This window comes from Phocoena sinus, chromosome 19 (genome assembly GCF_008692025.1).
Source record: "Phocoena sinus isolate mPhoSin1 chromosome 19, mPhoSin1.pri, whole genome shotgun sequence".
NCBI classification, from domain to species: Eukaryota; Metazoa; Chordata; class Mammalia; order Artiodactyla; family Phocoenidae; genus Phocoena; species Phocoena sinus.
In genome coordinates this window covers 9,653,946-9,678,383 of record NC_045781.1, presented here as the reverse complement: position 1 = coordinate 9,678,383, position 24,438 = coordinate 9,653,946, and the positions used below count along the sequence as shown (strand labels likewise).

General features: G+C 48.6%; 1 protein-coding gene and 1 non-coding gene across 2 annotated transcripts; one reads left to right on the top strand and one right to left on the bottom strand.

Annotated features, from left to right (window-relative positions):
- Window positions 1-14: 14 nt before the first annotated feature.
- Window positions 15-2,429, top strand: BLOC1S3 (biogenesis of lysosomal organelles complex 1 subunit 3). Its single transcript, XM_032613544.1, has 2 exons — window positions 15-149; window positions 620-2,429. The coding sequence occupies exon 2, from the start codon at window positions 628-630 to the stop codon at window positions 1,255-1,257; it is 630 nt and encodes a 209-aa protein (XP_032469435.1). The 5' UTR covers window positions 15-149; window positions 620-627; the 3' UTR covers window positions 1,258-2,429.
- Window positions 2,430-22,510: 20,081 nt separating this feature from the next.
- On the bottom strand, window positions 22,511-22,614 carry LOC116744866. Its single transcript, XR_004347193.1, has one exon. It is a non-coding gene; the product is annotated as a U6 spliceosomal RNA (small nuclear RNA).
- Window positions 22,615-24,438: the final 1,824 nt, after the last annotated feature.

The window sequence follows — 24,438 nt, the reverse complement described above, 5'->3', positions numbered from 1 at the left end:
TGGTAGGCGAGCGGCCCAGGTGATTGGCCGCCAACACCCGCCCAACCTGCTCCCCTATTGGTTGGGGCTGCCGCCTTCTCCTTTCTCGGTGAAGACTCCGCACTTCGGCTAGGTAGCGGATCCCGCAGGCTGGGCGCTCCGGTGACTCGGTACGGTCTTCGGTGATAGCGCTCCCTACCCCGCCCTTAGTGCACCCTTGCCAGAGTCCAGTTGGGCTGTTACCCTTTCTGTGACCCAGGCACTTGTACCTGAACGGCTCAGGAGCCCGTGTGCTTCCGAATCTGACACAGGCTTGGAAGAGGGTGTGGCCTCTGCTAGGAGGCAAAATCGGAAAGAGCTTAGTTTGGGACTCCGGGTACTCGTGCCTCAGCCTTGATCGAGCTGGTGGTCCTCAGTTTTCCCATCAGTACACTGAGGAGGCTGGGGTCCAGTAGCCCCCATCATCATCGTCATCAGGGATGATGATGCAGAAAAGGAAACTGAGGCCCAGGCAGGGGAAGCAGATGGCCCCAGATTGCTAAGGTAGTCAGTGGAGGGGCTGAGAATCCAGAACTTGCGCCTTTTAACCACGGCAGGGCGCCCGCCTCTCATATCATCCCTTCGCGCGTCTTCTCCCTAGCTCGCGCCATGGCGTCCCAGAGTCGTCGGCGGAGGCCGCTGCGGAGGCCTGAGACGGTGGTGCCGGGGGAGGCGGCCGAGACGGACTCGGAGCTCTCTGTGTCCTCGTCGGAGGAGGAGGAGCTGTACCTGGTCCTCTCGGGCCCGACGCGCGGCCGCCCCACGGGACTGCGGGTGGTCGGGGAGGCCGCGGAGACCGACTCGGACTCGGAGCCGGAGCCGAAGGCCGCGCCGAGGGATCTGCCTCCGCTCGTGGTGCAGCGGGAGACTGCCGGGGAGGCCTGGGGAGAGGAGGAGGCCCCGGCGCCCGCCCCCGCGCGTTCGCTGCTGCAGCTCCGGCTGGCTGAGAGCCAGGCGCGGCTGGACCACGACGTAGCGGCCGCGGTGAGCGGCGTGTACCGCCGCGCGGGCCGTGATGTGGCCGCCCTGGCCGGTAGGCTGGCGGCTGCCCAGGCGGCGGGATTGGCGGCGGCCCACAGCGTGCGCCTGGCGCGGGGGGACCTCTGCGCGCTGGCCGAGCGCCTGGACATCGTGGCCGGCTGCCGCCTGCTGCCCGACATCCGCGGCGTGCCGGGCACCGAGCCCGAACAAGACCCGGGACCGCGAGCCTATCTGTGCCCCACTCTCCCGCCTGACTGAGCCCAGGGGGTAGGCCTTGCGGCCTCTGGGACCTGGCTCTGTGCCCTGTTTAGCCACCCACCCATCTTACTGTCACCCTCAGAGATAACCCCGCCCCCTGGATAATGCTCTGTGTGTGGGGGGAGGGAGGGGGGAGGATGGGGGGTTAATGCTGTGCAGCCCTGCCAGGCCCTAGCATCTGGTTCCTCCCCCTGGCCTTGGCGCTTGCTCCCTGGTTCAGAGCTTGTGTGTTGTCTGAAGCTTGGCTCAAACTCCTGGGTAACTAGCCACTCCTTAATCTGTCTCCATCTTAGCGGTTCGCAGAGCCTCACCTCTCCTTTCTGTCTGCCTTCCTCAGTTTGGTTTCTGTTCACAGGGGCTGGTCCTGCTTCTAGCGCAGATTCCCTGATGTCTCTGGCCCTAGTCCCACTTCTGGAATTCTGCCCTCTAATCTGGACCCTTTTTCTGCTCCTCAGGCTTGGCTCTGATTCCATCTCCTCCTTCTAGTCCTTGCCCTTCTGCCTCCTGGCTCCTTCTCCTTGGGCTTAGCTCCACCCCCTTGGCCTGATCTTGTTTCCTGGGTCCAGCTGTACCCTTAGGTTTGGTTCTGCTTCTTTTTGCTTCTCCCATGCTGTTTAAACTACGTACTTAATTATGGGCTCCAGGGACCCCCCCTATGGTTCTCTTCATCAGGCCCAAGATGAGACCCCCTCTTGACCCGAGGAGGTCCCCCTCCCAGCTCTCCAGGCCCAAGTTGGTGGGTCCTTCCCACCCTCCAGGCCAAGATCGCGCCTTCTGCCCAAGTTCCAGGTACAGGATGGGCTTCCTCCTGACTCTCCAGGCTGAGAGTGCCCCCAGTAGGCACTTAGAGCCCAATACAGACTCGCCCTGGAGCTTTGGGCACAATATGACACCACTTTGCCGATAAGGACCACATGTATTTTGTTTGGTCACCGTGTTGTTCCCTGGATGCTAAAAGGGCTTGGCTGTCTGGCTTGTCTCAGGGCCTGGGGTTAGCTCCTTCTTGCTGCTCCTCACCTGGTCCCTCTTCTCCCAGCCCCAGTCCCTCAGTCCCATTCGCATTTATTCCCCTCCCCCACTCTTACCCCAACCTGAGCTGAGATCTGGGCCCCCACGATGGAGAAGTGGGGAAGAACGCTCTATGGCAGACTCATTAAAACTCAAGACATTTATTGATATGGTCCGTTCCTCTTATCTCGCCATCTAAGCTGGGGGCGGGTAGGTTGGTGATTTTGCTGAGAATGTGGGTCCCGAGAAAGGGATCCTTCACGCCTGGCCTATTGAAGGTGAGCCTGTGGCCGGGAAATCAGGGCTCCTAGTTTTTTACCCTGGTTCTGCACTTATTTGTATTTTGTTAATTCACCACACATTTGTTGAGCTCCTGTTCTCTGCCTGTCCTTAGCTGGGCACTGGTGGTGCCCACAGGCTGGGCCCTTGCAGAGCGCACAGTCCCCTGGGGGAGGCAGCCATTAAAATATTCTTGCAACTAAGTGGATAGTTTTCATAATTGTAATTTATACTTCAACTATAATTCTTCTGGCATTGTGATTAGTGCCGTAAAGAAATATAGGAGCTTGAGGGTGTAACTGAGGTCTGTCTGACCTTGTTTGGGGGGAGGTCAGATGGCTTCCCTGAGGAAGTGATGAGTGAGTTTGAGCCAAGCCCTGAAGGTGTAAAAAAGGTGAAACAGGTCTGGTAGAAAAGAGTTGCAATCAGTGGGAATAGCATATGCAAAGGCCCTGAGGCAGAAGGGGGCAGAGCCTATTTAATAACAGAAGAGGGTGATATCTTCTATTCTCCACCTTGAGTGGAGAGAGCAGGGGAGATGGGCGTGGTGAGGGTGGGGTGAGTGCTGTGCTAGCAGGGGCCAGACGGAGCTGAGCTTTTAAACCAGGTAAAGATTCTCGGTCTTTATCGAACAGCCAGTAAACAGAGAATGGTGCCATCTGATGAATGTGTTTTGTGAAGGAGACTCTGAGACTGGTGCTTCTGCAGTGTGGCTGCCTCTGATAAATACCCAGAAATAACTGGGTTAAAGAATCAAACTTCCTTTTAAAGGTACAGCTGAGCTCAGAGAGAACATGAGAAATATCCTGGGCCCAAGTTAATTTCTGCTGCACAGCAAAGGGATTTAGTTCTACTCACGTGTATATATATATACATGTGTGTGTGTGTATATATATATATATATATATAGTCTCTTTCATATTCTCCATTATGGTTTGTCACAGGCTATTGAATATAGTTCCCTGTGCTCTACAGTAGGACCTTGTTGCTTATACATTCTGTATATGATAATTTGCATCTGCTAATCCCAAACTCCCAATCCTTCCTGCCCCTCCTTCTTGGCAACCACAAGTCCGTTCTCTAGGTCTGTGAGTCTATTTCTGTTTTGTAAATAAGTTCATTTGTGTCATATTTTAGATTCCACATAGAAGTGATATATGATTTTGTCTTTCTCTGAGTTACTTCACTTAGTATGATAATCTCTAGGTCCATCCATGTTGCTGCACATGGCATTATTTCATTCTTTTTTATGGCTGAGTAATATTCCATTGTATATACATACCACATCTTCTTTATCCATTCATCTGTTGATGGATATTTAGGTTGCTTCCATGTCTTGGCTATTGTAAATAGTGCTGCTATGAACATAGGGGTGCATGTATCTTTTCGAATTATAGTTTTGTCTGAATATATGCCCAGGAGTGGGATTGCTGGATCGTATAAAGTCTTGGATTTTAACAGGTGCTGGACCTTGGGCCAAGCACTTATTAGAGAAGCAGAGGCCCTGGCATGAAACTTAGTCCCTTGAAGGGCTATATCTTGAATGAAAGAATGTGGTAGAAAAAAATCTGATTGATACCATTGAGGCATACCTAGGAAACTTGTTCATTTTGGCTTAGGCTCTGGGTGGAGGGAATTTTTCCTCAGGGAATTCATAACCACAGGCTTTTCTTCAGGCCTGATTGGGGTTTGGGTATACCCTTACGGAGCTGTTCAGGAAACCCCAAGCATTGAAATAAACTGAAAGTAGGCTCTGGCCAAAGCCAGGGAAAACACCCTCAACCAGCCTCATGCAGAATTACAGCAGACTAATATAGACCAAACCTAAGTTCATAGTTGAAAACTGCAGAATGCGACTTCCCTGGTGGTGCAGTGGTTAAGAATCTGCCTGCCAATGCAAGGGACACTGGTTTGAGCCCTGGTCCAGAAAGATCCCACATGCTGCGGAGCAACTAAGCCCACGTGCCACAACCACTGAGCCTGCTCTCTAGAGCTTGCGAGCCACAACTCCTGAGCCCATGCGCCGCAACTACTGAAGCCTGTGCGCTCTAGGGCCCGCGTGCCGCAACTACTAAGCCCGCGTGTTGCAACTACTGAAGCCCACGTGCCTAGAGCCCGGGCCCAGCAACAAGAGAAGCCACTGCAGTGAGAAGCCCGTGCACTGCAATGAGGTGTTGCCCCCGCTTGCCACAACTAGAGAAAGCCCACATGCGGCAACAAAGACCCAACACAGCCAAAATTAAATTAATTAATTAATTAAAAAAAAAAAAGAAAACTGCAAAACATACCAGATGATAAAGTGATGAACCAGTATGGACTGCTGGTTCCCTTCCCCAAATTTAACCTTGGAGAAACTGGAAAAAAGAAAGAAATCCGGATCCGAGGAATAACAAAATGTTGAGAAGTCCTCAGGGACAAAGAGGTGATCTGACATAGTATTCTGCTTCTTCTTTCTTTGTAACAAATGACCAAAAATTTAGTGGCTTGCAACAGTTGTTTTATTATGCCCACAGATTCTGTGGCTCAGGAATTCCAGCGAGGCTCAGCTGGAAGATTCTTTGGTTCCTTGTAGCAATGACTGAGGTCACTCAGGTATTCAGCTAGCAAGTGGGTTGGCACAGAGGGTCCCAGTGACTTCACTCAGGTGGCTGGACTACTATGACTCAGAGATTAGGATTGTTGACTGGAGTGTCTGTATGTGGCCTTGAGCTTCCTTCAAACGTGGCAGCCCCAAAGTAATCAGATTCCTTACATGGCAGCTCAGCACTCCAAATATATTTCAGTAGACAAAGCAGAAGCCCTTGGGTGTCATGCATGATCGCTTCTGCTGTGTTCTCTCAGTTATTAGCAAGTCACTAAGTCCAGCCAAGATTCAAAGGAGGGGGTGGAGGGGAAGGAGACGTAGACCTTTGATGAATGAGAGTATCAGAATTTGTGGATCTGTTTTGAAACCACTACAGTTAGATGGGGCAGTGGGTTGTGGACGAGTGGTTGACTTTCTTGGTCCCTCTCTTTCAGTGTTGCCTTGGGTAAATGACTGCCTGAGACATGAGAGCATCAGCCACTCACACCCTCTGGGGAGGGTGAGGTCCCATCAGGGTGCTCCAGGTTCCTATTTTATTTAATGGGTTATAACATTGCTCTCTATTTTGATGCTCAAATTGTGTCCAGTTTGGCCAGCAGGACCCCTTTCGAGCTGGCTTCTGTGTCCTATTGACGTTTCTTCACCATTCTTTGAATACTTTCTTGCTCTCCGGCACAGAATGATCTAGGCACATCTTGTTTTTTTCTCTGCCTCAGCCCTGAAACCATCCATCTCTGCAAGGGTCCCCGGTTTCTTTTAGTGGGAAATGGTGTTTAGAAGCCAAGATGTGGGTGCTGGGTGTGCTCATTGCTAATGAGGTGTTGCCACTCCCAGGCCCTCTCGATGCACAGACCTAGAAGAAAAACACAAACAAGGCAAAACACAGAATAACTATCTAATCCCTACACCATGCACACATTTTAAAATAGACTTTATTTTTAGAGTAGTTCACAGCAAAAGTGGGTAGAAAGTACGGAGAAGTCCCGTATGCCCCCAACCCTAACCCTCACAGCCTCCCCCGCTATCGATATCCCACACATCTATTGTATATTTGTTACAACTGATAAACCTACATCAACACCATTACTACCCAAAGTCTGTAGATTATATTAGAGTTCACTCTTGTACATTCTTTAGGTTTGGACAAATGTATAAATGACATGTATCTACCAGTAGAGTGTCTATACAGAATAGTTCCCCCGCCCTAAAAATCCTCTGCGCTCTGCCTGTTCATCCCTCCCTTCCCCCAACCCCTGGCAGCCAATGATTTTTTTAATGTCTCTGCAATTTTGCCTTTTCCAGAATAGCATATAGTTGGAATCAAACAGTATGTAGCCTTTTCAGGTTGGCTTCTTTTGCTGAGCAATATGCATTTACGTTTCCTCCGTATCTTTTCACGGCTTAATAGCTCATAGCTTTATAGCACTGAATAATAACCCATTGTCTGGATGTACCGCAGTTTATTTATCCATTCACCTGCAGAAGGACCTCTTGGCTGCGTCCAAGTTTGGGCCATTATGAATTTAAAGCTGCTCTAAACATTTGTGTGCAGGTTTTTGTGTCGATACACGTTTTCAGCTCCTTTGGATAAATACCAAGAAGCATGATCGTTGGCACACACTTTTTATGTTTCTATTCCAATCCAACATCGCTGGTTTGTTCCAGTTTTCTCTGAGAGGGACTTTTAGAGGGCAAAATCCTACAGATTTTGAGAGAACGGAAGAAGATGCAACCGCAAGAATGCTTGGAAAGATGAAAAGCACCCAGATGAGTGAAAAGATCTTAGCAGTCCTGAGAAAAATAACCTAGAAGAGAACAACAGCTGAGAACCAACTTGAAGCAGCAAAATTCCCTCAAATTTGAGGAGTCATCTGAAACAGCTGCAGTGTAAGTGGGAAGGGAGTTGACTGAAAGTCTGTTTAAGAAGCAGCCAGATATCCCTGTTAGCCTCTCCTAACTGCAGGTGAAGCAGCCACACCTCCTGTGTTCTGTGAAAAGCCTAGGGATTCATCCTGGGGGAGGGGGTGGGGGTAGGGGGGCGACTGGAGGGGAAATAAGAGGATGTGTGGCCTGGAGTGGGGTATGGGGGAGATCGGTCCATTCGGAAAACAAGCAGACTGAGAGAATGAATGTACGCTCCTTCTCTACCTGACGTAAAACAGAAAAACTAAGATACAGACATGTAAGCTTCCTATTAGAGTTGGCCGATGCCCTGCCTTGAGCTGGGCCAATGTACACACCTCCCCCGGCCAAACTCCCCGTGGAAGTGCCCACTTCCTTCCAATGGCAAATAGCGTCAGCAACGGATTTTTATCTTTGCCGATCTCATAGGTGAAAAATGGTACTCAGGGTAGTTTTAAATGGCAGGAAATGAAATTAAAACCGTAGTGAGACAGGCATTTCACGCCTATCAGATTGGCAACATTTTTAAAGTCTAACAATACTGATTGTTGGCGTGGAGGTGAAACAACAGACTATTTACACCCTGTGGGTGAGAACGGACATTGACATGACTGCCTGGGGAGACAGCTTAACCGATAGCTGACGATGTTCCCACTGCACACCCCAGTGCATGCTCTTTGTTAATAGAAACACTGGTAACTAAGTGCCCATTAATAGGAGAATGAGGTTATAAGTTTTGGTATATTGATAGAGTGGAAAGCTAGACAGCAATGAAACTGAATTAACTAAAGATATAAGTATACACATGGATGAATCCCCCCAACATAACATCAGCAGACCACAGCAAGCTGCAGAAGAATACATTCAGGATGTTATCCTTCCTCTAAAGTTAAAAAATAAGCAAATGGGGCTTCCCTGGTGGCGCAGCGGTTGAGAGTCCGCCTGCCGATGCAGGGGACGCGGGTTCGAGCCCCGGTCCGGGAAGATCCCACATGCCGCGGAGCGGCTGGGCCCGTGAGCCGTGGCCGCTGAGACTGCGCGTCCGGAGCCTGTGCTCCACAACGGGAGAGGCCACAGCCGTGAGAGGCCCGCGTACCGCAAAAAAAAAACCCCGAAAAAACAAATGACTGGTATGGATTGCTGGGTTTGTAAGCACCTGCCCTATAAGTTTAAAGGAATGTGGGAGCAATAAAAGATGCCCCAGTTGCGATATTGGTTGCTTCTGGTGGGCAAGGAGAAGGCTGTTATCCAGGAGGAGTAATTAGGCAGGTTTCGCCTAAATTGATGACATTTTGCCCTTGAACTGGATGGTCAAGACAGGGATGTTCATTGTTCCTTGTAACATTAGCACGTTGTAAATATTTCATAAGGCAAATGAGAAATGAGGGTAGGTGTCCCAGGCGGAGGGAGCAGCAGGGATGAAGGTCCTGAGGCAGGAGGCTGGGATGCTAAGAGCAAAGAGCCGGGTGCACAGGGAGTGAGGCGTGATGAAACAGTCCGCAGGGGCCAGACCAGGCTGGGGCCCCCTTAAGAACTGTGTTCCTTTCTCCTGAGAACAACAGGGAATCATGGAAAGAAGTTAAGCACGTAAGTTACACGATCAGATTTGCACTTTGAAATGATTGTATCAGCTACTGGATGAAAAGCAGAGGAAAGCAAGAGTGGGAAGCGGTAAGCCCAGTCAGGAGTGATGACGAATTGAAATTATAATAGAGTGACCCCAGTTCAGGTGTTCAAAAACGGAGTCAAGCGGCCTTTGAGCGTCTGGTCTCAGACACCTCTCTGCACCACTGAGAACTTGAACTTTCTTTGAACTGTGTGGGATCCGAGGACACCACCAGCTGTAGTCAGAACAATACCTGCCGGCTGCAGCCTTTTCCTCTCAAGTTCTCTCCTTGTAACCGTGCAACCATTTCGGACCCCAACCAATTCTTACTTAACAAGCACCCTTACTGTTTGCCAGCTCCAATTATAATTCTTGAGAAACAACTCACGTAACTAACTGTAACTTTGCAAGTTTGCTTTTATAAGCCTCCCCTATTTTGTAATCCAGCGGAGAACAATTCAAGTGCTTCTTGAATCTGTGTCTCCTGGGCTGCAGTCCAAACAAACCCCCAGTAAACATCTTTTTATTTCAATCAGGTCTTTGTTTCTGAAATTTTGACTAACAGTAGGTTGGTGTAAGGATCCAGGTGAGGCACGATGGTGGCTTAGATCACCTTCCAAACCTGCAAGTACAGGGATCTGGAGACAAGTGGTTGGAGTCAAGAACTGTCTAGGAGGTGAAATCAATAGCCCTGCTTAAGGGGGATGGAGGGGAGGAGGAGGTCAAGGGTGACTCCTAACTTTCTGGCTTGAGCCCCTGAATGGATGGGGGTATAGAAAATATGGTTTCCTATTGTCACCGTATCAAATTGCTACAAATTTAGTGGCTTAAAACAAAATAGAGGGCTTCCCTGGTGGCGCAGTGGTTGGGAGTCTGCCTGCCAATTCAGGGGACACGGGTTCGAGCCCTGGTCCAGGAAGATCCCACACGCCGCGGAGCAGCTAAGCCCGTGCGCCACAACTACTGAGCCTGTGCTCTAGGGCTCGCGAGCCACAACTACTGAAGCCCACGTGCCTAGAGCCCGTGCTGTGCAACAAGAGAAGCCACCACAACGGGAAGCCCGCGCACCACAAGGAAGAGTAGCCCCCGCTCGTCGCAACTAGAGAAAGCCCGTGCGCAGCAACGAAGACCCAACGCAGCCAAAAATAAATAAAATTTACAAAAAAGCTTTAAAACAAAAAACAACATAGATTTGGGGACTTCCCTGGTGGTCCAGTGGGTAAGACTCTGTGCTCCCAAAGCAGGGGGCCAGGGTTTGATCCCTGGTCCGGGAACTAGATCCCACGCGCATGCCGCAACTAAGACCCGCCGCGGCCAAAATAAATAAATAAAAAAGATTTAACAACCCGATGTAGATTTATTATCTTACAGTCCAGGAGGTCAGAAGTCCTAAAATCAGTGCATCAAGAGGACTGCATTCCTCCTGGGGCTCTAGGGGAGAATCCATCTCCTTGCCTTTTCCAGCTTCAGGGGGCTGCCTGCTTTCTGTGGCTCATGGCCACTTCCTCCACCTTCAAAGAACCACAGCATCTTCAGATCTCTCTCTCTGCTGAGGTTGTCACATTGCCCTCTCTCTTCTGTCAAATCTCCCTTTGCCTCCCTCCTATAAGGATACTTGTGATTATATTTTGAGCCCATCTGGATAATCAGGATAATCCCCACCCCAAGATCCTTAATTTAATCACAGCTTCAAAAGTCCCTTTTGCCATGGAAGGTAGCTCTCACAGGTTCCAGGGCTCAAGACCTGGAGATCACTGGAGGGCATTATTCAGCCTACCATACCTGCCCGAACCAAGGAGCTCAGTCAAGGGCGCAAGCCATGCTGGGGGTAGGGGGGGTGGTGAGTGCCCTGTCCTTGTCAGAAGGCCTCAGGGCATCTGAACTGGCCCCAGATCTCTGCTTGTTTTTGCTCTAGCCAAGTCCTTCCCCTGTTCTAGCCCGAGGGAAGAATGAGGGCCGGCTGAGTCCAATTAATGAGGGCTGGATGAGTCCAATTCACTTCCTGCTTCATGAGGTGGTGGAGCTCAGTGGTGAAAAGTATGGCCTCTAGAGCTAGCCTGCCTGGATTCGTGTCTGAGCTTTGCCACCTCTGAGCTGTGTGACTTTGGAAAAATTGCTGAATTTCCCTGTGCATTTCCTTATTAGTATTATGGACTGACTTGTGTCTTCTCAAAATTCATGTATTGAAACCCTAATCCCCAGTACCTCAGAACATGACCGTATTTGGAGATGGAGCTTTTAAAGAGGAGATTAGGTTAAATGAGGCCATTAGGGTGGGTCCTCATCCAATCCAGCTGATGTCCGCTAAGAAGAGGAAATTTGGACACAGAACAAGGAGAAACACCAGGCACATGCAGAGGAGAGACCATGTGAGGTCACCTTGAGAAGGTGGCTGCCTGCAAGCCAGGAAGAGAGGCCTCAGAGGAAACCAAACCTGCCGACACCTTGATCTTGGACTTCCAGCCTCTGGAATTGTGAGAAAACAAATTTCTCACGCCTAAGCAACCCAGTTGGTATGGCAGCCCTAGCAAACTAATACATCTATTAAGTCAGGATAAGACCATTATCCATCTACTAGGGTTGTTATAAATGTGTCAGGTCCTGAGCTAACAGATAGGGCTGTCATTTATTGTGTTCAATGTACTAGATGTTGGGAAAACAGCAGTGAATAAGGAAGACTGTTTGGATCATCTGTTGCTACACAACATAGCACCCTGAAACTTAGTGGCTTAACACAACAGCACTCACTTGTGAGCTGTCCTGGGTTTACTGGGCTCGGCTGGGTGGTTCTGCGCCATGTGGTGACAGCTGGGGCTGCAGTCATCCGGATGCTTAACTAGACTTTATTTATTTATTTTATTTTTTGGCCGTGTTGGGTCTTTGTTGCCGCGCGCGGGCTTTCTCTAGTTGCGGCGAGCGGGAGCTACTCTTCGTTGCGGTGCCCGGGCTTCTCGCTGCGGTGGCTTCTCTTGTTGCAGAGCACAGGCTCTAGGCGCACAGGCTTCAGTAGTTGTGGCACGCGGGCTCAGTAGTTGTGGTGCACGGGCTTTGTTGTTCCGCGGCATATGGGATCTTCCCGGACCAGGGCTCAAACCCGTGTGTCCTGCATTGGCAGGCAGATTCTTAACCGCTGTGCCATCAGGGAAGTCCCTTAACTAGCCTTTAAATGTCCAAAATGGCTCACTCACATGGCTCTTGGCTGGAAGCTCAGCTGGGGCCCACCTCAGTCTCCTCCTTGGGGCTCCTCCAGGTGGCACCTGGGTTTCAGGTTTCCAAGTGTATGGAAAGCAGATGATGTAGGTATTTTAAGGCCAGCCTAGCCTCGGAAATTACAGTCATTTCCATCTCGTGCTAGTGGTCAAAGCAAGCCTCACGGCCAAGGCCAGATTCTAACGGGAAAGCCTCCACAGGGGCTGAGTCCCAGGGAAGTGTTCATTGATGGCTTTCTGTGGAAAGTGTCTACCACACCAATAAAGATCGTTGCCTCGCATCACATTCTAGCTCGGGGCTTTTTGATTGAAAGTTGGGCTGGGAGTTCCCTGGTGGTCTAGTGGTTAGGATTTGGTGCTTTCGCTGCTAAAAAAAAAAAAAAAAAAAAAAAGTCGGGCTGCCAGGGGTGCTCCTGCTATCCCGTGGAAGCAGGCAGGGTTCTGGGAGCTTTTCTCAAGTGCCCCACAACTTAATATTTTCCTCTCCCACTCCTCATTCTAGAAGGTGCCTTTTTAGGTGAAGGAAATTAGCGCTTATTTCATGAGGCAGTCTTTTTCTTAAACTTTTTTTGGGGAAATTATTATGGGAAAATTGCAAAAATTGGACTGAGATACCCATATAACCCTTTACCCAGCTTCCCCTAATATTAGCATCTCACATAACTAAAGTCCAATTATCAAAAGAAGGAAATTAACATCGGTACAAAACCAGTAACTCAATGACAGACCTCATTTGAATTTTAGCAGTTTTCCCTTTAATGTCCTTTTTTCTGTTTCAGAAATTCCAACACTGCATTTAGTGGTTCTTCCTCCTGAGTGTCCCCCAATCCTTATCTTCCATGGCCTTGGCACTTTTTTTGTTTTTTTTGATGTGGACCATTTTTAAAGTCTTGATTGAATTTGTTACAAGATTGCTTCTGCTTTATGTTTTAGTTTTTTTGGCTGCGAGGCACGTGGGATCTTAGCTCTCCAACCAGGGATTGAACCCACACACCCTGCATCGGAAGGCAAAGTGCCGCGAGGCACGTGGGATCTTAGCTCCCCAACCAGGGATTGAACCCACACACCCTGCATTGGAAGGCAAAGTCTTAACCACTGGACCACCAGGGAAGTCCCAACCTTGGCACTTTTAAAGGATATCGATCAGTTATTTTGTAGAACATCCCTCAGTTTGGGTTTGTCCGAGGTTCCTTCATGATTATATTGAAAATGTGCATTTTTGTCAAGAATACCCCAAAAGTGATGTTTTGCTCCTTGGTGTGTTATATTGAGGGGGCATGATGTAGCTGTGTCTTATTATAGGTGATATTAACCTTGATTACTTGGTTAAGGTGGTGTCTGCTGGGTTTCTTCAGTGTGAGATTATTTTTTTTCCATTGTAATTGACAAATGTCTTGGGGGAGATACTTTGAGACTATGCAAATGTCCTGTTTCTCCTCAAACTTTTGCCCACTAATTTTAGCATCCATCAGTAAGTAGATCTTGCCTGCAACAATTTTGATCAGGCAGTCTTTTAAATCTCTCTCTCTCTTTTTTTTTTTGTGGCATAAATTATGTGTGTGTTGGGGAGGTTGGGGAATCTGACACTACTGTAGGGGAGGAGGGACTTCCTTCTACACTCTTAGGTTCAGTGGCCGGGTCTGTGAACTAAACTGACAACAGGCAGATTAACAAGAGAAAAGTCATACAGATTTATTAATTTTCAATTTTATGTGCCCAGGGGTATCATACCAAAAAAAATAGTGAGTACCCCCCCACAAAAACAGTGAAATCTGAGAGTTTACATACCATCTTAAGAGGGGAAGAGAGGTCACATACGGGAGAGAAAGTGATTGTTACAGAAGATAAATGGGCCCTTAGGAGAACAGATGGGAGAAATGAGAGTTTGTGTCAATGTTTGTCTAGATTTAGTGCCAACTTCTAGTCTCCTCTCCTGGGATAAGAGTCAATCTTCCCTGGTTGATGAAATTCCCAGAGAGGCAGTTTATGACAGCTCCGTTTGTTTTGAAGAGGATCTAATTTTAGACAGGTATAGGAAGTTCAGAGAAAGCCTCTGCATTTGTTGATTCTCAAAGGTCTTCACCTCAAAACAGTCCTCATGCAAATATGGCATATTTTGCTCTCCTGAATTTCCCCCATCTGAAGCTTTGTCCGAAGATTCACATATTAAAAGTTGGGTGGTTGTCTGTGGAGAGAAGATTCAGGTTAGCAGTTGAGTGGCAAGAGATCTGCAAAGTGAGATACAAACATAGATTAGAATGAGAATAAACAAAGAGCAGAGAAGAAATCTAAGAATGCTTCCCCACATCCCAGGAAACCAGCCTCCCAGTCTGGGGAATAGGTCAGTCCAATAAAATGGCTGAGACTCATTTAATTGATGGAGAGTTTTCATCTTCTTTCTTTTTTATTTTTTGGCCATGCAGTGCAGCATGCGGGATCTTAGTTTCCCGACCAGAGATCAAACCCGCTCCCCCTGCAGTGGAAGCGTGGAGGCTTAACCACTGGACCGCCAGGGAAGTCCCCTATCTTCTCTCTTTTTTTTTAATGTTTATTATTATTATTACTATTATTTTGGCTGCGTCAGGTCTTTAGTTGTGGCACGCGGAATCTTCATTGCTGCATGTGGGATCTTTTGCGGCGTGCAGGCTTCTCTCTAGTTGTGGCGCGCAGGCTCTGTAGTTTGCGGCACGCGGGGCTCTCTAGTTGAGGTGTGCCAGCTCAGTAGTTGTGGCACGTGGGCTTAGATGCCTCGCAGCATGTGGGATGTTAGTTCCCCCACCAGGGATCAAACCCCTGCCCCCTGCAATGGAAGCGCGGAGTCTTAACCATTGGGCCGCCAGGGAAGTCCCCTATCTTCTCTTTAAAAGGTGTAAACTAGACACTGTTTGTCCTGTCGGATTCACATAAAGGCAGCATTTTCTGCCAATGATTGCACAAGCTCCTCCTTGCTTGCAGTCAGTGTACCCAGGGTGGGACAATTTGGGGATACAACAGAGGCTAAACTATTACCTTCTGATTGGAGCACTTGCAATGTCCGCATATGCTATCGAACTCCTGTTCTATGACCACGGATGATTCAGGATCGCCTTTTCCAACTTTTCCCCAAAGTTGGAAATAAGACTCTCACCACTGAAACTATCCCGGCCATACACAAGTGGATTTTCTATGTCTTCTCGTCTTTGTGAACGAAGGAGCACACATCTGTAATTTGCTGGCATATAAGGTGGACAGCCTGTCGATGGAGGGAACCCGGTATCCGAGTCACACTGTCCTGACCATTTAGTTAGGAAGATACCTTATCACCACAGGAGAGAAAGAGGTCAGTGTGGTTCACCAACAGGGTCAGAGTAAAACCTACAGTTCCCTAGGATCGGGGAGGTTCACAACCTTTGTCCTTTGGTCATATCACCACCTGGACACCTCCATTCTCCACGTGCTTCTGTCCACTTGCAAGAGTGTTGCCAGACCAGGTTCATCTGCCAACACACAGCAAGCCAAACACGGAGGTGCCGCGGTTTGCAGCCCAGAAGGGGTTATTCTCCTCCCAAGGCGGCCAAGCGAGCAGATGGGGAGATCGGATCTCAAATCCGCCTCCCCAAAGGCGAGGGACTCGGGATATTGATGGGCCAAAGAAGCAGGGTGGTCTTAGGCGGGGGAAAGGTGATGGGAGGGAGGGAGAAGGTGAGGTAATCGGTGTTCTGTGCAGGCGTATCTAAGCTACGTTCTTCACGGGATGCAAGAGCAAATTTGGGAGAATTTGGGGCTGTGATGTCAGAAGGTCGCCCATCCAACAAGCAAGTCCGTTCTGTGCAGACTCCCATCAGCCATGTTGGTTGCATCTGGTTTCAGCCAGTTTTGTTGTATTACAAGCAGAGGGGTTTAACAAGCTAGTCCCTTAGCTACTGCTCTGTTAGACAAGCTCTAGACTTTCTGTTAGTCACCAGTTTCTGTTATGGGTTTTTAAACCCTAGGCTTCATGGTTTTAAGAGCAGGACAGGTTGCAAAATATCTGATCTGGGAGGCCAGCGGTCCAGCTTTGGCAGCTGTAAGGCTTGGCTTTGTCACCTGACCAGGTGAGTCCAGATTTGGGGTTTCCCCATAGATAACGGGTGGTATCAGGCAGCCTGATCATGGGAACAGCTGGGCTCCCCCAGGTCGTTCATGGGTGGCCTGTGAACCAACAGAAACTTTTGGTGATCTCACAGTTTTTGTCACTAGCGTTAGTGCTAGAAACACTTATGCCCTCTGTGAGTGGTTTGAGGACGTTGCCTCTAGAATCAAACCACAGGGTTTGGTTGCCACATTACCTTAATAGGTCACATCTGGTCTAGCATCATGCCTGTTTACACAGCAAAGGGACAAGTTCCTTTCCAATGATTTTTTTAAATTTATTTTTGGCTGCATTGGGTTTTCATTGCTGCGCGCGGGCTTTTCTCTAGTTGCAGTGAGCGGGGGCTATTCTCTGTCGTGGTGCGTGGGCTTCTCATTGCAGCGGCTTCTCTTGTTACAGAGCACGGGCTCTAGGCATGTGGGCTTCAGTAGTTGTGGCACACAGACTCAGCAGTTGTGGCTCGCGGGCTCTAGAGTGCAGGCTCAGTAGTTGTGGCACACGGGCTTAGTTGCTCCGCGGCATGTGGGATCTTCCCAGACCAGGGATCGAACCCGCGTCCCCTGCATTGGCAGGTGAATTCTCAACCACCGCACCAGCAGGGAAGTCCCTTTTCCAATGTTTTTACCCGAGCAAGAGATAGACCTTGAGCTGCCATAGAGGGATTTCCGAGCCCAATGAACTCACCAGAGAGGGAGATGGAGTTGGGGTGTTTTGGGGTCATGGATACCATATCCTTTCGTTCATCCATCTTCCGTAGTTAGTTCATCAGGTGATCATATTGGCAGAATGAAAACCGGGTCAGGTTCCTTTTCTCGACTAGATTTTTTTTTTTTTTTTTTTTTTTTTGGCCACGCTGCACGGCATGCAGAATCTTAGTTCCCTGACCAGGATCCAACCCATGCCCCCTGCAGTGGAAGCACAAAGTCTTAACCACGGGTCCACCAGGAAAGTCCCTCTTGACTAGATCATGACATAACCAGCAATCAGATTGATTCATTAACATGGCCGTGATTTGGAAGATGGGTGCACGGGGCTGCTAGTTTGTCCTTGACCTATGGAAAAAGCAGTCGGAGTGGATAGGAGTAAGATACAGTTGGAAAGATAGCCATGATGCATGAACAGAGACAGAATAGGACGGATGGAGGCAAGCCACTTCCCATCAGCCTTTCAATAATGGGAGAAAAGGCGAAACTTCCGTTTAAGTTGTCGAAGGAGTTTTATTTTCCTGCTGTCCTGGGAGGGGGGGGGGTGGTTCAAAGGAAGAGGAAAGAAAAACCAAAAAAGTGAAGATGAAGTTCTTGATCTGTGATCTTGGGAAGTAGCTGTCTCCTTCTGGGCATTGTCAGCTGCAGGAGCCGGGGAATTGGCTCCGGAACTTTTTCTTTGGAGGTCGTCATCTGCAGGGATGGGCTTGCGAGTGTCCTGGGAGTGCTGACCTGGGTCTAGTTTGGCATGTTTCCTGGGAATCCAGCAGGACCTCTCTTTTATCGTGACGGCAGTGCAGGTGGTCAGCAATACTCGCGAGATCCTTCCCAGCGAGGTGATAGTAGTGCTTTCTTCTCAAACCTTGACATACGCTGGATCTCCTAGTCAGAAGGAGGACAAGGCATGTTGATCGGTGGCGGCCTGTCAACAGCATGCTCCAAGTACACAGGTAGGCCTCTTTTACTGCACTTGGCTCTACTGCACTTCACAGGTGCTACATTTTTACAAACTGAAGGTTTGTGGCAACCCTGCGTGGAGTAGGTCTGTTGGCGCCATTTTTCTAACAGCATTTGCTCGCTTCGTGTCTCTGGGTCAGTAATTCTCGCACTATTTCAGACTTTTTCATTAATGCTCTATTTGCTATGATGATCTGTGCTCAGCGATCCTTGATGTCACTATTGTAATTATTTTTGGGGTGCCAGGGGCAGCACCCGTCTATAAGACGGCAAACTTAATTGATAAATACTGTGTGTGTTCTGACTGCTTCACCGACCGGCCCTTCCTCTGTCTTTCTCCCTCTCCTCGGGCCTCCCTGTTCCCTGAGACACAACAAGATCGAAATTAGGCCAATCACTAACCCTACAGGAACCTCTGAGTGTTCAAATGAAAGGAAGAGTCACGTGTCTCTCACTTAAAATCAGAAGCTAGAGGGGACTTCCCTGGCGGTCCAGTGGTTAGAACTCCGCGCTTCCACTGCAACGGGCAGGGGTTCAATCCCTGGTCGGGGAACTAAGATCCCACAAGCCACGTGGTGAGGCCAAAAAAAAAGGAAAAAAAATCTAGAAAGGATTAAGCTTAATGGAGGCATGTTGAAAGTCAAGATAGGCCGAAAGCTTGGCCTCTCTTGCCGAACAGTTTAGCCAAGTTGCGATTGCAAAGGAAAAGTTCTTGAAGGAAATGAAAAGTCCTACTCCAGTGAACACGCGAAAGATAAGAAAGCCAAACAGCCTCACTGCTGAGACAGAGAAAGTGTGAGCGGTCTGGATAGAAGATCAAGCCAGCCACAACATTCCCTTCAGCGAAAGCCTCCTCCAGAGCGAGGCCCTAACTCTCCTGAATTCTGTGAAGGCTGAGAGAGGTGAGGAAGCTGCAGAAGAGAAGTCTGAAGCCAGCAGAGGTTGGTGCCTGAGGTTTAAGGAAAGAAGCCGCCTCCGTAACCTAAAAGTGCAAAGCGAAGCAGCCAGTGCCGATGGAGAAGCTGCAGCAAGTTACCCAGAAGATCTAGCTAAGTAATTCATGAAGGAGGCTACACTAAACAACAGATTTTCAATGTACACACAGTTCATAAAGCTATAGCTGTCATGGATAGTGATTCCTCTCATAGATCTGGGCAAAGTAAATTTTTTAATATACATTTTAATTTCTTTTTGGCTGAGTTGGGTCTTTGTCGCTGCACGCGGGCTTTCTCTAGTTGCGGTGAGCGGGGGCTACTCTTCGTTGCGGTGCCCGGGCTTCTCGCTGCGGTGGCTTCTCTCGTTGTGGAGCACGGGCTCTAGGCGCGCGAGCTTCAGTAGTTGCAGCACACGGGCTCAGTAGTTGAGGCACGTGGGCTCTAGAGCGCAGGCTCAGTAGTTGTGGCGCACGGGCTTAGTTGCTCTGCGGCATGTGGGGTCTTCCCAGACCAGGGATTGAACCCGTGTCCCCTGCATTGGGAGGCGGATTCTTAACCACTGCGCCACCAGGGAGGTCCCAGAAAAGTAAATTTTGAAACCTTCTGGAAAGGACTCACCATTCTAGACGGTTGAGGATGATGATTGAGGATGTTACAAGAAGGTATGACATTTTAGGGAGCATCCCAGAGTTTGTGCAAAGCAAGCAGCTTGTTTCTGCTGTAAATTTATTTGTGTATTTATTTCCACCGTTCCTTAGTCTGATTCCAGCCACAGAGGAATACCAAACTGAGGGATAATCTCAGTTCTTCACTTCTTTTCCACCGTCATAGCATCAGCACATCTAGTTGGATAACCTCCAGCCCCTCCAGTAAACATGCAATCAGCAAACAGCGGAAATAAGCCTGAAGCCGGAGGTCAATGTATGGAACGTGTGTGGGACAGTGCAAGGGTCACTGTGGACCTTGGAGGATTTCCTGAGATAAGCTGTTCTCCAGAGACCTGCTGAGAGTCCCAAACAGCACATCAGGAAATACTTTGCTTAGAAATTTTATGGATGCTGGGGCGGAACCCATTGTCCTTTAGTTGCTTTGTTGCCGCCCATCTGCACTCAGGTTCCACCTAATGGGAGATAAGGCAGCCAGCAGGTCAAATCATAGCTCAATAAAAAAAGAAAAAGAAAGGCGGGGGGCCACTGGAAGTCCGTTTGGCCCAATGTATAATCCGCTAGTGAATGTTTGGTTCATTTTTTTAAAAATTGGGTGTAATTGACTTTTTTCTTTTTGGCTGCATCTTGGCCTGTGGGATCTTAGTTCCCCAACCAGGGATCGAACCCGGGCCCCCTGCAGGGGAAGCACAGAGTCTTAACCACTGGACCGCCGGGGAAGTCCCGACATACAACATTATATTAGTTTCACGTACACAACATAGTGATTCGATATTTGTATATATTGTGAAATGATCACAATAAGTCTAGTTAACATTCGTCACCATACATAGTTAAAAAACAGTTTTTTTCCTTGTGATCAAGAGTTGTAAGATCTACTCTCTCCGCCGTTTTCAAATATGCGATGCGGTATTATGAACTACGGTCACCATGCCCTACGTTACATCCTCAGGACATACCGTTTGGCACCCTTTTGTAGCCATTTGTCTTTTTCAGTTTGTGGGGCACTTACCTGACTAACAGATAATATCGGTCGGGGATAAAGGCAGGTTTAGACATTGGGTGGAGAAGGGGTGCGGGGGGTGGGGCGTTTAGCACACTTATGGCCTCTGTTCATCCCTGGAGATGGCGTGTCAGTCTCCACGGTGTGGGCTCCACGGAGGACAGCAGTGATTTTAGCAGGGAGGTCAGTTAGACCGTAATAGGGCAGCAGTGATATCCCCGTTGGCAGTCGGGGTACCAGCAGAGGTTAATAAGAATCCGTGGGATTTCCACATGCGCCAGCAGCGCAGCAGACTCCAAAAGCATAACTGGAGTCGGCGTATGTACTGCCTGTTTGCAAGCTCTAGGAAGAGCTATGAGCTGGGCTGCTTGGGCTGATTTTACAGTGGGCGAAGCATATACCTCTAGCATTTCATGTGGGGAAATTCGGGCATGACTGGTGATTAGGTATCCCCGGGAATTTCATCTACAGGAGCCATGGCAAAATAGAAGTCCGGGTTGTCTGAGGGGGTGTCTAAGAGGTGCTCTCATGGCTTTGAGACCGTTTCTCTAGTTGCAGGGCAATCGGGTGGATGGCGTGGGGCTCTCCATCACCAGGGAGGGACAGTAGCGCAAACGGGTTTAAAGTGTTACAGCAATGGAAGATGATGGTGGGGTGGGTTCCTAGGGCCACTGTGTAGACAGGGGCCGTGTCATAGGAACAGCAGGGGGAGCAGAGGGGACTGGGGAGCCCCGTGTGAGGGTGGTGGCTCAGGGGGCCGTGCCAGATGCCACAGGGTCTAACTGACCTGGGAAATACGCTACAGGACTTATCTGAGAAACCAAAAGTTGTCCTAAAATACCTACAGCAATTCCACCACCTTCATAGCAATAGAGGTGAAAAGCTTTGTCAAAATGAGGTCAGCCAAGAGCTGGGGGTGTAGACAATGACCATTTTAAAGTTTCAGGGGACCGACGTTCACTGCAGCATTATTTACAATAGCCAAGATATGGAAGCAACCTAAATGTCCATCAACAGAGGAATAGATAAAGAAGATGTGGTATATATATATATATGCAATGGAATATTACTCAGCCATAAAAAAAGAACGAAATAACGCCATCTGCAGCAACATGGATGGACCTAGAGATTGTCATACTGAGTGAAGTAAGTCAGACAGAGAAGGACAAATATATGATATCACTTATATGTGGAATCTAAAAAAATAATACAAATGAACTTACATACAAAAGAGAGATAGACCCACAGACATAGAAAACAAACTTATGGTTACCAAAGGGAAAGGGGGGGTGGATAAATTAGGAGTTTAGAAATTAACATAAACACACTAGTATGTGTAAAATAGACAGCCAGTAAAGACCTATAGTATTGCACAGGGATTTTGTAATAACCCACAAGGGGAAAGAATCTGAAAAAGAATAGATATGTAAGTATATGTATAACTGAATCACTCTTCTGTACACTCGAAACTAACACAACATTGTAAACCAGCTATGCTTCAGTTACAAGAAAACAGTTTCAGAGGAGGTTCATGCTTCCGAGGGCCAGGACGTGGGCTCCAAGTAGCATCTGGAAGGAGGGCAAGTAAAGCTTGAACAAGGGCAGCAAAAATAGGAATCCGTTGGCGGCAGTAGCCGGGTGTGTCAGGGATTTACACGGCTGCTTTTCTGATTCGGGGAGAGGGATGGACAGACGGGATTTAAGGCGTTTTGGGGTGAGTTTTGTGAGTCCCCTGCAATAACTCCTGTCCTGAGTAGGTGGCAGTGGTTAACACCCACTGAAACGTAGATCTGAAAGCTTTCTGTTCTTGTCTAGTGAGTGCCCTAAGGAGAACGAGAGGGTCTGTCTGGTCACCATGCTCGTCTAGTTACAGAGTAAGAGACCACCCATGTCTTGAGCAAGGATGGGGCCCGGGGTAACCGCTACAAAGCGAAGTCAACTGTGAGGACTTGGGAGGATAACAGAGGAAGACACCCAGCATCCCTGAGGTACATGAGTCCATGTTAATCGTCTCCCTTGAAACGTAATTGCAGAGAGAAATTGTGAGTGAGGAGTCAACTGCGGGGGAAAGAAAGCTGAGCAGAGGTCAATCACTGTAAACCAGGCTGCGGCAGCGGGGGCTGATGTGAGGATAGCGGCTGGATTAGGGACTCGGGTGGAGAGGGGTGGCAAGAGTTTACGGATTTACCCCCTTGTACAAATACTAAAATAAATAAAAAATTTTAAACATCTTTATTGGAGTATAATTGCTTTACAATGCTGTGTTAGTTTCTGCTTTATAACAAAGTGAAAAAATATGGAACACTTCACAAATTTGTGTGTCATCCTTGTGCAGGGGCCATGCTAGTCTCTGCATCGTTCCAATTTTAGTATATGTGCTGCCGAAGTGAGCACATAAATAAATTTTTAAAAAAGAAATCCAATTCCCGATCCTCTATCTTTTTAAAAAATATTCATTTATTTATTTAGGCTGCGCTGGGTTTTAGTTGCAGCACACGGGATCTTTAGTTATGGCACACAGGCTTCTTAGTTGTGGCATGCATGCAGGATCTAGTTCCCCAGCCAAGGATCGAACCCGGGCCCCTTGCATTGGGAGCATGGAGTCTCACCCACTGGACCACCAGAGAAGTCCCCTGATCCTCTATCTTAAGTTAAATGTTGGGTGCTGGGGTGTGACTGAGGATAGACTGACCTTGTCCTTGATGGGGAATTGCCCCCAGAAGGGGGAGAACGGACCCTCTGAGGGCTCGGTGTTCTGGAATGATTGCTTTTTTTTGTTGTTTTTTTTTTTGGCTGTGTTAGGTCTTCGTTGCTGTGTGCAGGCTTTCTCTAGTTGAGGCGAGTGGGAGCTACTCTTCGTTGTGGTGTGCGGGCTTCTCATTACGGTGGCTTCTCTTGTTGCAGAGCGTGGGCTCTAGGCGTGCGGGCTTCAGTAGTTGTGGCACGTGGGCTCGGTAGTTGTGGCTCGCAGGCTGTAGAGCACAGTCTCAGTAGTTGTGGCACATGGGCTTAGTTGCTCCGCAGCATGTGGGATCTTCCTGGACCAGGGCTCGAACCTGTGTCCCCTGTGTTGGCAGGCGAATTCTTAACCACTGAGCCAGGGTTAGTCCCAGGGAAGTCCCCTGGATGATTGCTTTTTAAGCTTTCCTTTATTTGAAGTTCAGGACAACTGCTTTCCCAATGCCTGGCTTTTTACAGAATGTGCAGTTGTCTTGGGACAAAGGCAGGGACTGTTGATTTTAATTGCTTTTTCCTCCTGCTTTCCCGAAGGCTATTTTGCAGTCTCTGTAATAACATTGAGAGATTGTCCATCCCAACTGCACGATTTTGGATTTGCCTCTTTATATCAGGGAGAAGATTTCCAACTAAAGCAGAAATCAAAAGATTTCTGTGTTCGGGGGCTTTTGGGTTTGATGCAGTGTGTCTTTGAAAAGTCTGCGTAACACCTTCCACAGAGATCTGGGGATGTTCGTCTTCTTTCTGAGCGCATAATTCAACCTGGATCCAGTTCACCTTTGGAGGAAAGGCCTTCAGCAGCATTCCTATCAGCCTCTACCTGCATCATTTCCTGGTCATTTGCAGGAGGGCCTGGGAAGGATCGGCCACCGGTTTCCCCGGTGTGGGGAGTTTTCTCCAGGAGGTCTTGGCGTATAGCTATAGTATAATCACGGGTGGAAAGAACACCCCTTACAAGCTGCCCCTGTGAGCAGGGTTATAAATGGCCAGTAATCTGAAAGTAAGAGTAAAGGGGCTTTGTAGTTTAAAAGATCTGCTGGTGTCCAGGGCACGTGAACTCTTTGTGTTGGGGGTCCAGGATACATTCACCAAGCCCTTTGCCTGGGAAAGCCTGAAGCTGATGGGTTTTGATTATAGAGCCCTGGGAAGTACTCCTGATGGCCAGAGATGGCAAGACAGATCCTGAAGCCTCTGCCAGGTTTTCTTCCTCAGCATCAGTATTTACATAAATAACCTATATCCCCCAGGCCTGGAGGATCCTGCCAGAGTGCTTTCTGGAATTCTTGCAGGGAAAGGGAACTTAATGCTCGCAGCTGGGTGTTTGAGAGATTTTTCTGGGGAGGTTGGAGGAGTTTTAGGAATTAAAGGAATTTGCTGAGGAGGTGAGATTAGATTTGGGGAGGGGGATTTGGGGCAGGGACCCAGAGATCCAAAGATCTTCTGAAGGGTCAGGGACAGGGAGTTGGTTATAAAGGGGCATAT